Source organism: Hetaerina americana, unplaced genomic scaffold (assembly GCF_022747635.1).
Source record: "Hetaerina americana unplaced genomic scaffold, ioHetAmer1.1.p SCAF_40, whole genome shotgun sequence".
NCBI classification, from domain to species: Eukaryota; Metazoa; Arthropoda; class Insecta; order Odonata; family Calopterygidae; genus Hetaerina; species Hetaerina americana.
This window is the reverse complement of record NW_027286986.1, coordinates 4,577,755-4,592,147: the sequence shown is the minus strand read 5'-3', so window position 1 is coordinate 4,592,147 and position 14,393 is coordinate 4,577,755. Positions and strand designations below refer to the sequence as shown.

The 14,393-nt window shown below is 41.0% G+C and overlaps 1 protein-coding gene across 1 annotated transcript in view; it reads right to left on the bottom strand.

Annotated features, from left to right (window-relative positions):
- Window positions 1–1,614: 1,614 nt before the first annotated feature.
- LOC139692741 (anillin-like) overlaps window positions 1,615–14,393 on the bottom strand; it is a 47,378-nt gene continuing 34,599 nt past the window's right edge. Inside the window, exons 16-20 of the mRNA XM_071590987.1 lie at window positions 13,277–13,515; window positions 12,849–13,028; window positions 8,576–8,770; window positions 4,925–5,097; window positions 1,615–2,152 (exon numbers count right to left, since the gene is read on the bottom strand). Of these exons, the coding sequence (XP_071447088.1) occupies window positions 2,053–2,152; window positions 4,925–5,097; window positions 8,576–8,770; window positions 12,849–13,028; window positions 13,277–13,515 (887 nt within the window). The 3' untranslated portion in view covers window positions 1,615–2,052. The remainder of the gene's footprint in view (window positions 2,153–4,924; window positions 5,098–8,575; window positions 8,771–12,848; window positions 13,029–13,276; window positions 13,516–14,393) is intronic.

The window sequence follows — 14,393 nt, the reverse complement described above, 5'->3', positions numbered from 1 at the left end:
AGTTTAAGAGGACGCCTCGGTAGCTTAAGTGGCTAAAGCACTCGACCGGATATTGAGGGATCTGGGTTCGAATCCCAGTCAAGGCGAATGATTTTTACACTCTGAAATTGTTGCATTAAACTTTACTCCCCTGCAGGCAAGAGTGTCTCACAGCCTCTCATTAAGACAAGGGAAAAGAGCAATCACAAATACCCCATTTATTCCTTTTGAATTATATAACATGTGGTAAAGGATACTCATTAATTCACGGTAACATTTTTCTTACTAGAGTCAAATTTAAGACACAGACATCAAGGTGAAGCAATATCAAAATTCAAAGATTCAGTAGAGATTAACCATTATAAATCTTTCCAGTAAAACCAGTGACAACATAATCTCCAAAATTTCTTGATAGAGATGACATACTTTTGCACTTCACTTTTTTGCGAGATGTCAAACAGGATAACTCTCCCCCTTGATGTCGTGGAAGGGCTTCTACATTGTGAAGTGCTTTCCCAAGCTGGAGAGTGAAGCCATTGCACCAACTGCTCGACATGGTTAATGTCATAGGCGTGTCATCCCTCTGTTTTTCAACGGGCATCACATCAACTGCTTGTTGCGAGGAGGAGTGAAACGGAGTGATTGTGGGCAGTTGATGCACCAAACTCAACGTGCATTCAATGCATGTGGAGATGCTTTTGCTCAGGTGCCACTGCTTACACATCCAGACCTAACTCATTGGTGGAGTGTTGCACCGGCAGATGGCAGCGCCTGGCCTTCTTCACAGGGGCAGGGAGGAAATGCAGCCGTTACGCTGGTCGCTAAGTGGTTTCATCACATGCTGGAGGAATCCGACTTCACCATCTTCATGGACCACGAGCACCAGATGTGTGCGTCCAAGCAGAAGCCATAGAAGTACTCTCCACACCAGTTCACCACCACCGAATTACATTTCACACTGAAATACATCTTGGAAAAAGATGTGTTTGGAGTCCAATGCCCCAAGAATTTAAGGGCATATGTAAAGTAACATTTTTTTATCTTTCTCTGTATTGTAAATGGACCACAAGTTTGCCATGGGGTAGAGTGGTGGCTCCAACACAGTTGTTTGCAGTTCTGTCAAGAGGCCGCCCGCATTAATCAGCCACAACGGGACTAGCGAAAGAGCCAAGGCAGTTATTTATAGGCCAGTGACGAGAGCACATCTCTCTCTCTGTGCATCTGCATGGTACGCACTGGATGTTGGAATAATGTCATTTGTGAACTGGCTCATTTAATTCTGAGGTTTACCCCTCAGTCACCAAGTGACACTTAAATGACAGGAATGCCAGTACATTCTAAACATTAGAAATAGCATAGTTAAATTACTGTCATGGATAAAAAAGTCCATTGGACATCAATGTGTTAATAATATCAGAGGTGGAATACCAATAACTACTATAGGTAAGGAAATTTCATTATTAGAGCATGAAAAAAAAAATCAAAATATACAGTACACCATTTATATACATTTAATAGGATATATAAAATTTATACAAAATACCAATGTAAATAAACACAAAAGATACATTTCATAAAGATAATAACTTTCAAAAATATAAAATACTAAGTTGATTTCAAACAGAGAGCTATGTTCAAGAGAGAAAGACAGCTAAATGAGTGATTTCATTTAGACAAGAGAAGTATGTCATGAGGAAGCAGCATAGAGAGAAAGGGATGAGGGGGGGGGGGGGCGCAGCCAAAACTAAGTGGATGCCATGCTCTTTGGGAGGTTGAGCTCATTCAACATGCTGGGGATGCTCTGGAGTCGAGGTCGATGCACAACCACTGCTCTTGACGAGTGAGAGAACTTGGTCAACCAAGGGAAACAATGGAGCGTGGACTCAAGCAGAGAGCATTACAACATTTCTATTAAGAACACATTTATAAAGTGAGTGTAATAGGAAAATAGAGCGTGAACTAATGGGTGTTAGTATGATATTCAAAATTGTGTAGACATCAGATATTCTGAAACAGACACAAGTCGCTACGGATGTATAGAATTGTGCCAGGGAGATATTGCAGCTCAATGAGTTATACCCTTGGACCCCAGGCCCGAAGAGACCTTATTGCTTTGTTGATCTGGGAGCACCACACTTGTCGTTCTTCCTTTGAGTCGGCTGACAGGAGGTGCCTGAAAAGAAGAAAGTCTATTAATGAATGAGTATTTGAGTCACAACGAAATGTCCATTCCTCTGGGAAGAGGAATGCACATTCCAAGTCTTCCTCACATTCACTACAAATGCACTTCCTCCTACATTTTTCCTGAAGTTTGGCTTCTCTTTTGAAAAGAAAAGTGTTAAAGCACTAGTCACGCGGAAAACGTTGATGACGAAATTCCAAGAAGACTGGGGCAGTAATATTAAGAGGGGCTTTAGATTATTAAAAATATAGGGAAGGGAAAATACGGTTGAGTAATAAAGGGAAGAAATAAGTCAAAATATGTAATTTTGGATGACAAGATTGGCACAGATTTAAAAGAAATCCAAAAACTTCAAGTTCAAAGAAAAAACTTGATCACACATCCCAGGTTTAGTTGCTGCGTAACATCTTTAGGAGAGTGAGAGACCACTATGCAGCACCAGTGCACATTCTCAGCTATGTTGGGGGGAGGGATGAGAGGCAGGAGTGTGCAGGGGGGTTGTTTACTAAGCGGTGGCTGCTGGGGAAGGTGTGGCGAGGGATATGAAAATGATGGAGCCTTGCGACCGCCATTACTTGGTCCATTTCGCCACATCTTCCCCAGCCACCACTTAGTAAACAACCACTTCTCCTCCCTGCACTTTCCCCAGCAACAACTTTGCAGCCGACCACCACCTCCAACACTACACCCTTCCCCCCCCAAAACTGAAGATGTGCCCTCGAGGATAGTTTTCCGTCGCTTGCCTGAAGATGTTGCACAACAATTAAACCTGGGTCATGCAATTGAGATTTCTACATGGAATTAACCAAGTTTTTGAGGTATTTTCAATAATACAGTTCCTGCAATGGTTCAGAATATTTAAGGAATCGAAGAAGGGGACTCTAATCAGCAAAGTTTGCATGCCCACAAAGTGTTTCAGAAGTCATGACTTTTGCTTAAGTTTCCAAGACTATTAATAATTATGTGCTTAAATTAAACAGTATTGCTGGTGCAAACTTGGGTTTGTCTGCTTTTGCAAAGGTGGAGAGTTTTCCCATCCCGATAGAACTTCATAAACTATTCCCTTTGCCTGCACAAAGTCTTCACACCTTCGTCGGATACTTAAGGGCTGGATGGACACCCAGAAACCACACTTCACACACACACACCGCTCCGAAACACAAACTCCATTTCTCAATTCCCTTCTACTTCACAAGGAACTTATCTCTTGATCAAAGCATCCTGGATTCAGGCTTAAATGATAACCCTGGCTATACATGTCTGTGCAATTCTCTCAGCACGGCAGCTTTGTGGTGAACCACAGATTGTCAGAAAATAGAGTGAGTCCATTTATTTTCCAGTCAATGAGTAAAAGCCACTGAAGCATCAATTAAAGCCCCTGAAAGTATTACAGGGTCAGATGCGTTCCTTCAATGGTCAGCCTCTTAGAGTGCAGAAACATCTGCGGGGAAATAATCTAAGGAGGGGAGGAACATTCAGGCAGGGGACAAGTGCTTCAAGGAATCTCTTGCTGAGGACACGGGAGATGTGTCCTAGGGTAGAAATTTATTCCATTGCTCAGGCTTAATACTTGGCACACAATAAGAATTATACTGCTTGTGAAAGTAATCTTAAAATTTGCGATTCTCTCTAAAAAACCAATTTTTTTAAAATTTGAGAATAATAAATGTGACAGACTGTTTGACGGAAAAACTATGGGCGTCTACCCTAATTAAAGGCTGTGTGTGTGTTGCCTTCCGGACAAAGCTACAATCAAGGGCAGTTATTTCAGGTTTCACAGCGTTGTTATGAGTGTATGGAGTGCACAGAATACAAATAGCTCGTTAACTATCTTCACCAAGGGAGTTGTGGAGGGGCCACCACTTCTTTTTGGCTGTGGTCAAATGAATATTTCTGATGCTCACTCATTTATTTTGCTTAATAAATGTCATTGCTTGCAATTGCAACATTTAATTTTAATAGGTTGCTCCCATTTGAATGAAGTGCCAAGGTTTTTACCTCCATCTATTACAAATTACCAAACTATTTTTTTAAATGAGCGATGACAAATAAAGAAGATGCTACATCACCCCTCATTAAAGATACTCATTAAAAATTTATGCCAAGTTGACATTTATGGTTATGTTCACTCCAACGTGTTCCTGTTCTCACCAAGAATTTTTCCAAAACTGGGAAATTTTATTATCTTTTTAGCCTTAGAGTTTAAGAGTTTGCAATAAAAGATGTGTCAATCCCATACACTAGTTCTTTAGGGTGTCATAGCAAAGTACCTCCACTTTCGCTGTTTAAACTCTAGAATTAATTTGAAAATTACTACATGGTAAGTCACATACATCAATGCAACATATATACAAATTTTTTAAAATTCCTTTGCATTTTAAATTGTAGATTAATTTAACACAGAATACTATCTTTTAACATAATGAGACCCTTAATAAATGTTTATTCTAAATACAAGAACATTCAATTAAATTAATGTTCCCCGATCATCAAAAAAGTGATGACTTTCAAATAAAATGTAAACGTATTGCATGTTTCCTCTCTTTCATTAGGCATGGTGGAAAAGCATCATTGAATAATTTCCGAGTTGACAAATAACGTGACTTGATTTTCTTCCTTTTCACAAAGTTTCTCACGGTCAAAAGATTTTTTATTTTGGTTTTGGTTTCCATGCTTATTAGGAAACATGACAATGCATAAATGACAGTTTTATACAAAAAAGGGACTCAACTTGCCCCACATCACACAGCCATCAATCCTTACCTGATTGTCGTGAATGTGGATGAAGTGACCAGGACCAGAGAGTCTCTGTCTTCAGGCAGGGCGGCACGCCTGGTCTCCAAAAGGAAAGTATTTGGGCGGGCACATATGTGCCGCGGCACAGGACCAACACTTTCATTTGAACAAGCATTGAGGTTTACCCAACCGATTGGCTCCTGCAATGAAAAGATGATTCCAATCCCATTCAAACAGTTGTTTAAGTCTACAGCATTTCATTGCAATAAGAAATGTCATTTAATGATATGTCTAGATGAACATGGTATAATACTGGTCTGTTTATCATGATTTTGTTAAAACGAGGGTAATGCCAAAACTGAGGTGTACCTCCTTCAACCCGACCAACAACATCCCTATCTTGTTCCCACCCTTTCCATGTTCGCCCTATATTCTCCCCTCTATCACACTTTTCAACATCCCATTGCCAATCACAACACTCTGCATTCATTTTTTCTTTCTCCTTTGGATTTCTCCCAGCAATCCCCTCTCCTCACCCCACCATACATAGCACTTCCTACTTTGCTTTTTTATCTGTCCACTTCACTTTCTCCACACCCACATTTCAAAAGCCTACAATCAATGCCTATCATCCTGCTGACCATGCTTCCGCACCATACATAACATAACCACGCTCCATATCAAAGTTTTAATGAGTCTTAACCTTAAAAAGCCTTCCTCAACATCCCTGTCACCAATTTTCTCCTCACGAAAGGTTCTTTGCCTAGGGCAATTCTTCTCCTTACGTCCCTACTACTTTGACCATTTTGGTCCACAATACTTCCGAGATACATAAACTGTTCTACCTGCTCTATTTTTTGCCCTCCCATTTTAACGTTTAACTAAGTTTTTCTCTTCCTGAAAAATTGCATAACCTTTTGTTTTATTTATATTGATTCTCCACCCATATCTATTGCACTGAATTTCCAATTTCCTCGGCATTGCTTGCAACCCCTTGGCTGACTGACGAACTAAGCTTGGTCATCAGCAAACACAGCTGAATTTACATATTCCCCCTGACTTCCATTCGTACCTCCAGTTCTTTCCATGCCTCTTTAATCATTTCACAAGTACAGGTTGCAAATAAAAGTCCTATCCCTCAAACCTATTCCTATTTTCTACAGTACACTCATTAGTTTTTCTCAATTCACTCCGTCAAATGCTTTTTCGAAATCTACGAAACAGGCAAATACCTCCTGGTTGTGTTCTATATTCCTCTCGATTAATAATCTCATTACTGCAATGGCATCACGCGTACCTCTCCCCTTCCTAAACCCAAACTAATCATCCCCTAAGTAATAATTTGCCATGCTCTCCATCCTTTTTGTTTATGATCCTTAGTACAACTCTAGCAAGGTGCGAAATCAAACTCTGTCCTGTATTCCTCACAAGATGTAGCCTTTACCTTTTTTGGAATAGGAACTAAAACTGATCTCACAAAGTCTTCCGGCCAGATTACTTCCTCATAAATACTACGGATCAGCCCATATAGCCTCTTCCTCCCACATTTTCCTTCACTTTAAGTAGTTCCCCAGGAATATTGTCTACCCCCATGGCCTTATTTCATTTAATCTTCCTTATGGGAAAATCTCCTCATTTCCTGATAGTGTTTTAACCTTCTGCAAACTTTCCATATCCTTGCACCGCATCTTTCACCATGCTTCTTTTGCTCTATTTGTTACCTGCCTCAATTTATTATTTAACTCTTTGCATTTACTTCTACCTTACTCTGTATTTACATTTTTCATTGTCCTTCTCCCATCCATCTTTCTAATCATATCATCTGTGATCCATGGTTTCCTTGTCCTTTTTTCATTTACGGTTCCCATAGTTTCTTTTGCAGCTTTCGATATCCCTTTTTTATGTATTCACATTTTTTCTCGATAGCAGTCAGCTCTTTACCTTCATCCATGATTTTTTCTATAGCCCATGTTTCTCCATTCCACTTCCTAACCCACCGCCCCTGCCTTATCTTTTTGAAATGGACTCTACACTTTATGACAACTCGATTGTGGTCAGAGTCTGCATCCACTCCTGTGAAGCTGTGCAAATGGATCACACTGTGCCGGAACCTGTGCCTAACCAGAATATAATCTAACAGTTACCTTTCAGAGTCACCTGGCATTTTCCATGTTTACCTACACCCATCATGGTGCCTAAACCAAGTGTTGGTAATGACTAACTGCTGTCTGCTACACAACTCAATTGCTTTCTCCCCACAGTCATTCCTTGTACCTAAACTGTAGTTCCCCACCTCATCACCATCTCTTCCTTCGCCTACCGTCGCATTCCAATCCCCCATCCCCAGCCAACTTTCATGAGATGACGACCTCCGAAGCCTTGCCTCTTCCACTGCCGGACAAAACACACAACCAAATAGGTCAAGTCCCATAGTTTTCAGGTCTCATTTTCTCTATTCAGCCAATGATAAAAATCTCTGGATAAATAAGTGAAATGGTTTCCTGTTGCATTCCTCAATAGTGTTTTCAATGTGACACAATCACTCAATAACTGCCCCAATGGTGTCAGATGACTTTGCAGATGCCTCACTGAGGAACAGATGCTGTGAGGACCACATAACTTTCGTCAGGCTCCTCACCTTCAACCAATCTGGCATGGGTGGCCTTACCAAGAGCGATTATCATTGTTCCCACCAGCACAGCTCTAGGGGTCATCGGAACGCACAAGCCTTTCCACCACGTCAAGGTTGTAGTTAATGGGAGGGGACAAGCATAATATGGAAGTAATAAAGGCTTGATTTTATAGTTTATAATTCTAACTCTAATAATTATGTTTGCTTTACTGATGAATTTCATAAATCTCGATTGCATTCTTTTTAATATTACTGTTTCATATAACCATTCCATTGTTACACTATTGGGCACACCATTAATTCATGGTAAATAACCACGGTATTGTTTCATTATCAAAAGAAGAAACAACACATTAGACTAAGTACTAGCATAGTGCTTAGTCTAATGGGATATATGATATAGCATACATGGGGCACTTTGCTCAGTCAATGGAGAGTCCCCTGAAAGAATGCCGGAGAGTGAAAAAGAAACTAATGACTACATCAACCATTGGAATATTTCAAAACTTTCATCGACTGCTACACTTGCAACATTATTCCCCTTTACTGATACAACATGAGAATTTCCAAGTGAAAAAATTACTGCGCCAATTGTTTAAGATGTGATTACTCTGCACATTACAAGAAAAGTGAATACTATGTGCTTGGCCATCAGTACGAAAACGGATATATACTCAGCAATCACAATTCATCTTGCACGTTGACCTTTGCTGCAATTCATCAAGCTGTAACTTCCATTATTTCATTCCACGTGCATTTTTGTGCATGCTCACCCTCACAAACTGTAAGAAGAACGTATGTAACACCTGTGCCTGCATAGTAAATACAAGTCTCTGTCACTGAAAGGCCCAGGACATTTCCAATTCTCAAATATCTATTTAGGAATGAATATAACTGTCCATAACCCGCGTGGTGAGGAGCCATTCTCATTTTCTCAACATTGAGCCACAAATCAAGGATCATCACACATTCCGCGTTCTGGCAATGCAGGTACATTCACATCATCTCCCTCTCTACTCTCACAAAAACATTTCAATTCCACTCACCTTCTTTCTCTCATCCTCAGGGTACTTCCAGAATGACAGCCTGTCTTCATGCAACAAGCACCAACGTCGGTGCCATGCACCAAAGCCACTGATGTCCTCAAACATTGTGAGGAAGCCTCGTTCCTCGGCATTCTGTTCCAGCTGGCACTTCAGCTTCATCTGCACAACACCCTCCAGGGGGGATGAATACGGAACCTGCCAAGGCATGCAGATGGAGGAGTCAACAGAATCAGAAGGGGAAACGCTCTTGGCTGCATTCAAAATCACCTCTCCACAACTAAGTAATTTACATTTATAACCACTATTCAGAGATTCGTTGGGAGCATTTCATTCCCCGAAAATTACTAATGGGATATTGAAAATTTCATTTAGGCATACTGTCCAACATATTTTCCAAGGATAATGTTTTGGTATTTTGCACAGTACACTGCATAAACAACAAAAAGTTCTCGACCTGACAATGAAAGACTGCGATTTTCAGTTAAAAAATGATTTTATTTTTCTACATAATATCTCTTGACTTCAACACACTTGGTCCAGCATTCCTCCAGCATCAGCATTCCTTCCCAGAAGTGAAAGACTGGAAGAAGGTGACAAAAATCCATCTACGGCCCTCTCAACTTCTTCATCGGATGCCAAGTGTTTCCCATTAACAAATTTCATCGTTTTGGAACAGATGTAAGTCTGAGGGTGCTAAATCAGGAGAATAGGGGGAAATGGCCCAGCCAATCAAACCCCAAATCCTGTGGTTTTCCCATCGCCAATGCACCTTTGTGAGCAGGTGCTTTGTCCTGGTGAAAGATGATTTTTTCATCCCCAAGCCAGGCTTCTTCTCGCGACATCCAGCTGGTCAAGAAGGTTGGAGTAATATTAGCCTGTAATTGTTCTGCCTTTTTCAAGGTAATCAATTAATAGGATCCCTTTCACATCCAAAACACACTGGCCATGATCTTTTCGGCAGATGCGATGCAATCGACTTCGCTTCCTTTGGCGCTGAACCACCCGCCGCTTCGACTGCTGTTTCGTTTCTTGGGTGTAGTGGTGGACCGATGTCTCATCCATGGTGACTAATCGCCGCACAAAATCGGTCGGTTCCCTCTTGAACCGGTCCAAATATTGCTCCGAAAATCGCTTGCGCATTTGCTTTCGATTGGCTTTCTGCAAATGCGGCACCCACCTTGGGCAGAGCTTTCAACATCCCTAATTCTTTGTGCAAGATATTTTGCACACTTTCTTCCCCACGGCCTTAGCTACAGGGTTCGTCCGGAAAATAAGTGTACTGAGCTCAGGAAAAAAAATTTATTACACTTTTACATATCTTAAGCTAATATTCCTCAAAATAGGACCCTTGTGAGTCGATACACTTGTTCCAGCGGCGTTCCCATTCCTGGAACGCTCCCGCGAAGGCATCATCGGGAACCTCTCGAAGACTCGTCGTCGACCTCTTCTCTGCCCTCCACGAACATCTTGTGCCACCGAAAGATCATGTTTCTGGACATGGCTGACTCCCCGTAAGCCTGGTTAATCATACCGACAGTTTCGGTAGACGATTTCCCAAGCTTTACCGCAAATTTGATGGAATAACGCTGCTCCAAAAACTTCGGCATCGCGTTCCGTGACGTGGGTCGAAGCGTGGAGGTTCGCGTTAACAGAGCTCCTCACTACACCACAGCTCAGAGCCGACTGCCTTTTTCAGCGTCGCTTGCCAACATACCCCCCTCCAATCGCAGCCCGTCAGAGCGGTGCTGGGCACGCCTGGAGCGGCGCGCCCAGCCCAGGAGTCAGTCCACTTATTTTCCGGATGAACCCTGTATCTCACTGACCTTCACTCACCTTTTGTCCAACACAATATCGTGCACCTTTTCTATGGTTTCTGGTGCGGCTGTGGTTTTTGGCCATCCCTCGTGTCTGTCATCTTTGAGGGATGTGTGACCACGTTTGAATTCAGCTGCCCACTTTATAACAGTTGACATTGAAGGAGCAGAGTCCCCGTACACTTTTGTCAACTCCAGATGAAATTCCTTTGGGTTTAATCCATCCAAAACGAAGAAGAATGTTATGATCACACAAAATTCAACTTTTTTTTCATTTTGACGAAAAACACGAAAGACATCTACTGCAAAAATAGGTGTAAACAAAATGCTTAAGAGAACACGTTGAAACTTGTCTTACAAAATAATAACATTTGCACCCAGGCAGGAATCAAATTTTCGTTGATGGGAACACCAGCTCTGTGTCAGGCCGAGAACCTTTCACCTTACCCTCGTATGAAGTGACAATTTTTTTATAAGTAGTCTTCTCAATCAAAAGTGTTTAATTCGAATGATAATTACATGATAATTGATACGGTGATTGAGTAATATCATTTTGATATGCACAATAAAATCACACCATTTCGATGAAGACATGCACTATGTATTATCAAAATATTTATGACTTATATGGCCGAAATCATTTTAAAATTAAGAGGAGAAAAGAAGAGATGCCTCCCAGGGCACTGAGCGCAGGCCATAGGGGGTAATTGATGGATGGACCTTCATGGAAGAGACGTGGGAAGAAGCATCCACCCTGAAGAGAAGTTCTCATTTCATCCATTATGGCACTTGGTGCTCCCCAAGGCCCACACCCTTCAAGGATGAATCGCTCACTAAAAGTGTTTGTTTTCTATTTGGTAAATTTTGAATCTCTGGTTTTGTGGTGTTGCATTCCTTCAATTCAGAAAAAATGAAAGGGCTGGAAAAAATCCTGGAATTTATTTCACCATCACGAATGACACTGGGCATGAACTTGATAAGAAAAAAAAACTGTACATGTATAATGTTGCAAAAACCCATCTAGTATGGCGAAGAGAGCCTAAATAAGATAGTGTACATGGAATGAGAAGCAAAATCTGGTTGGCTAAGCTAAGGTGGAAGCCATTTGGAAATGATCTCAGGGAGACTATCCCTTTCATAGCTATAGAAACACCATTTACATTTTTTTAAAGAAACCATGATTATATACATTTTTAGTCCCATTGGAACCTGTACTTGAGCAAAGTTCATGGACCTCTGAAAATCATGACCTCAGCATGAGTGCACGGCTAGCAATGCACTGCACACACAGTGCACACTGGCTAGGGGGACAACATTCACTCTTATATCCTTGGATGTGGCGCTATACCACTGTGCTGACTTTCAAGGAAATCAGAAATGGTGCACGTTGAAACATTTTGATTATTTCATGTGGAATGGGCCAATTCCTTAAGCGAATTTGTACGTCTCACCTCTTCCACAGGGGCTCGGCATTGGAGCAAGAGTGCTTGCGATGAGATGGGAGGAAGAAAAGGGTGAAAGCACACACTTTGTACAATTGAGAATGCATACGTAATGTTAAGCCCACACTATTGAATTCACAAGATTAAATAACTGAGATCACTCATCTTTATTAGATTAAGTATTTGAGGTAACTGGATGATATCTAAGTGCTAATACAACAATTAAATTCATGCCACCTATTTGACACTTTTCATGGTTAATCAAACAACTAGTTTATTTATAACATACATGCACTTGTACACTTCCATTTGCATTCACTAAGGGTGTTTGCGTGCAGGATCTTACTTCCCAAATATCAAATCAAAGATTGAATATTAATTGAGTCCTAAAAATTAACCAATTGAGCCATATCTGATTTTTCACTAAGGCATATTTTAAGTTATGCAAATAAATAACCAAGCGCAGCAAAATGAGATTCAGGGACGAGTTCTTCACAGAGTAAATGGCTTACACAATAAAATGATCTAAGTCTACGACTGATAATGGGTCATCAGATCTATCTCAGCAAGGAATTGACCTTTTTCTTCAACACTCATTTGCCATCTAAACTCTGAAATAAGGGAGGCAGCAAAGACACTTTTTCACTAAATACAGATTTCTAGGGAACACTGACATAAGAGACTATGCTGAAAAATTGTCTTCATAATGACAGGCAAATGTAGGTTAATAGTTATTCCCCTCCCGCTCATGTAATATACCCATGAGAACATACATGAGCACGACAGTGGCATTGAAAATCATAGGAAACTTGATTACTCTTGACAGCATTTTTCATCTTTGACAATATATTTCACTGGTTTAAATTTTAAAATGCTTGGAACTAGGGTAAAGAGTTTACGTAAATTTCATGGTAGATTTTAACTTTGGATTGATACCCTTTACAAAATACTATTTTGACCAAGTTGCTATGAATGGGCCCTGGGAAGTGTCCAATTGGACTTGCTTGTGAGGCTCACCTTGTTCAAAGTCCATTGCACTCTGTTGAGCTCCCTCAGGGAAAAGACGACATAACCAGCAAGGGCAAAGGCAGTGGAGCGCACCGCCAGTGGACCCGCGGGGCTTTGCACTATGGGCATTATTAGATTTGATTCCTGCTTCAAGAGCTTCTTGGGGGTGATGCGATTTCTGCTGCTCTCCTGAATACGCATTGATGTGGTTCATGTGGAAGAGAAATAAAAGTTCAATTCATTTGCTGGCCTTTGACTGCATTTATCCTTCCTCATTAAGCATTCCAATCATCAAATTTTATCACCAGGACAGACTGATCAAAACCAATGGCTCTTTCATTTCTTTAAACCCAGCCACCAACGCCTACTATTCCTAAAAGGGAGAAGAATGCAGGCATGGGAGAACGTGCACATCTAAGTGAAACAAGCTCAATCACCTTTCTGATGTGATATTTGGCCTCATGGCTAAGCACTTCCCTCCTCACTTGGAGTCCATAAACTTCGAGCGTGACTTTAAAGTCACTGTACAATCCAGAGAGACGTATGCCTTTGGAGAAATGAAGACTTGAAATCAGCCGACTTTGTGACCTGCAAATATTAGCAGTGGAGAGCATTTCCGTGGCGATGACTTTCTCTTGGTGCTTAACCAAGCAGACAAAATGATGAGTGAAGTCAACTGAAACGGAAAACAAGTTTATCCCATGAATCGATCTCGAGCCGGCATTATTAACAAGCAACAAATGTATATTTCTGGTGATCATTTGGCATTTAGGCAAGTTAATTTACATGAAAAATAGCACCGACATCGGTGCTGCTGATGCTTGTTGAACATAAAATATTATTGAATGGGTGCTTGCACTTGGCAAGTGGGTTGCGTGGATTAAAACAAAATATAAAATGCAGCAAGAGTAAGCATCTATCTTTAAAAATCCTTGGGAGAGTAATATCATAATAAACAATCCATTAATCACTGAGAAATCAATTATGCCCTCGCCACTCATGATTCGACCAAGAGAGCACGTTTCAAGAGTATTGTCAGGAGCCAAGATGAATGGTTTTTATTTAATCATCACAATTTACTAATTCAGAACCATTAAATAGTTTGGAATCGACGAGATCAGTTTTAAGAATGCTCCCAATTAATGTTACTATTCAAATGAATTCAGCATCCAATGCTACGCAATGTTGGGTAGTATGAATGCAATAGATGTCAATGGTATACGCGTGCCAATTGATTATGTAATAGCTGATACTCTTATGAACGGACGCCATGGGAGAGTTTAACAGATTCTAACACACAAGAACCTGATGCTAAAGACACCTGATTAAGGTGGAGCATGAGTTTCAGCGCAATGTGCAAGAGCAGGTTTATTTCACGGTGCACAACTGCAATGAAGTCTTCATGGGGTTCCCACCACGTCAGGGTGTGTGCTGCCGATGCTTCTTTGACTAAAGCCGTGTCCAGACTCGCCAGTCAATAGGGCACGCATGCTTTGAGGTGGACTCCTAAACGTTAGGTGCCCAATGAAACGGCAGCTTAAGTTTGGACACCCT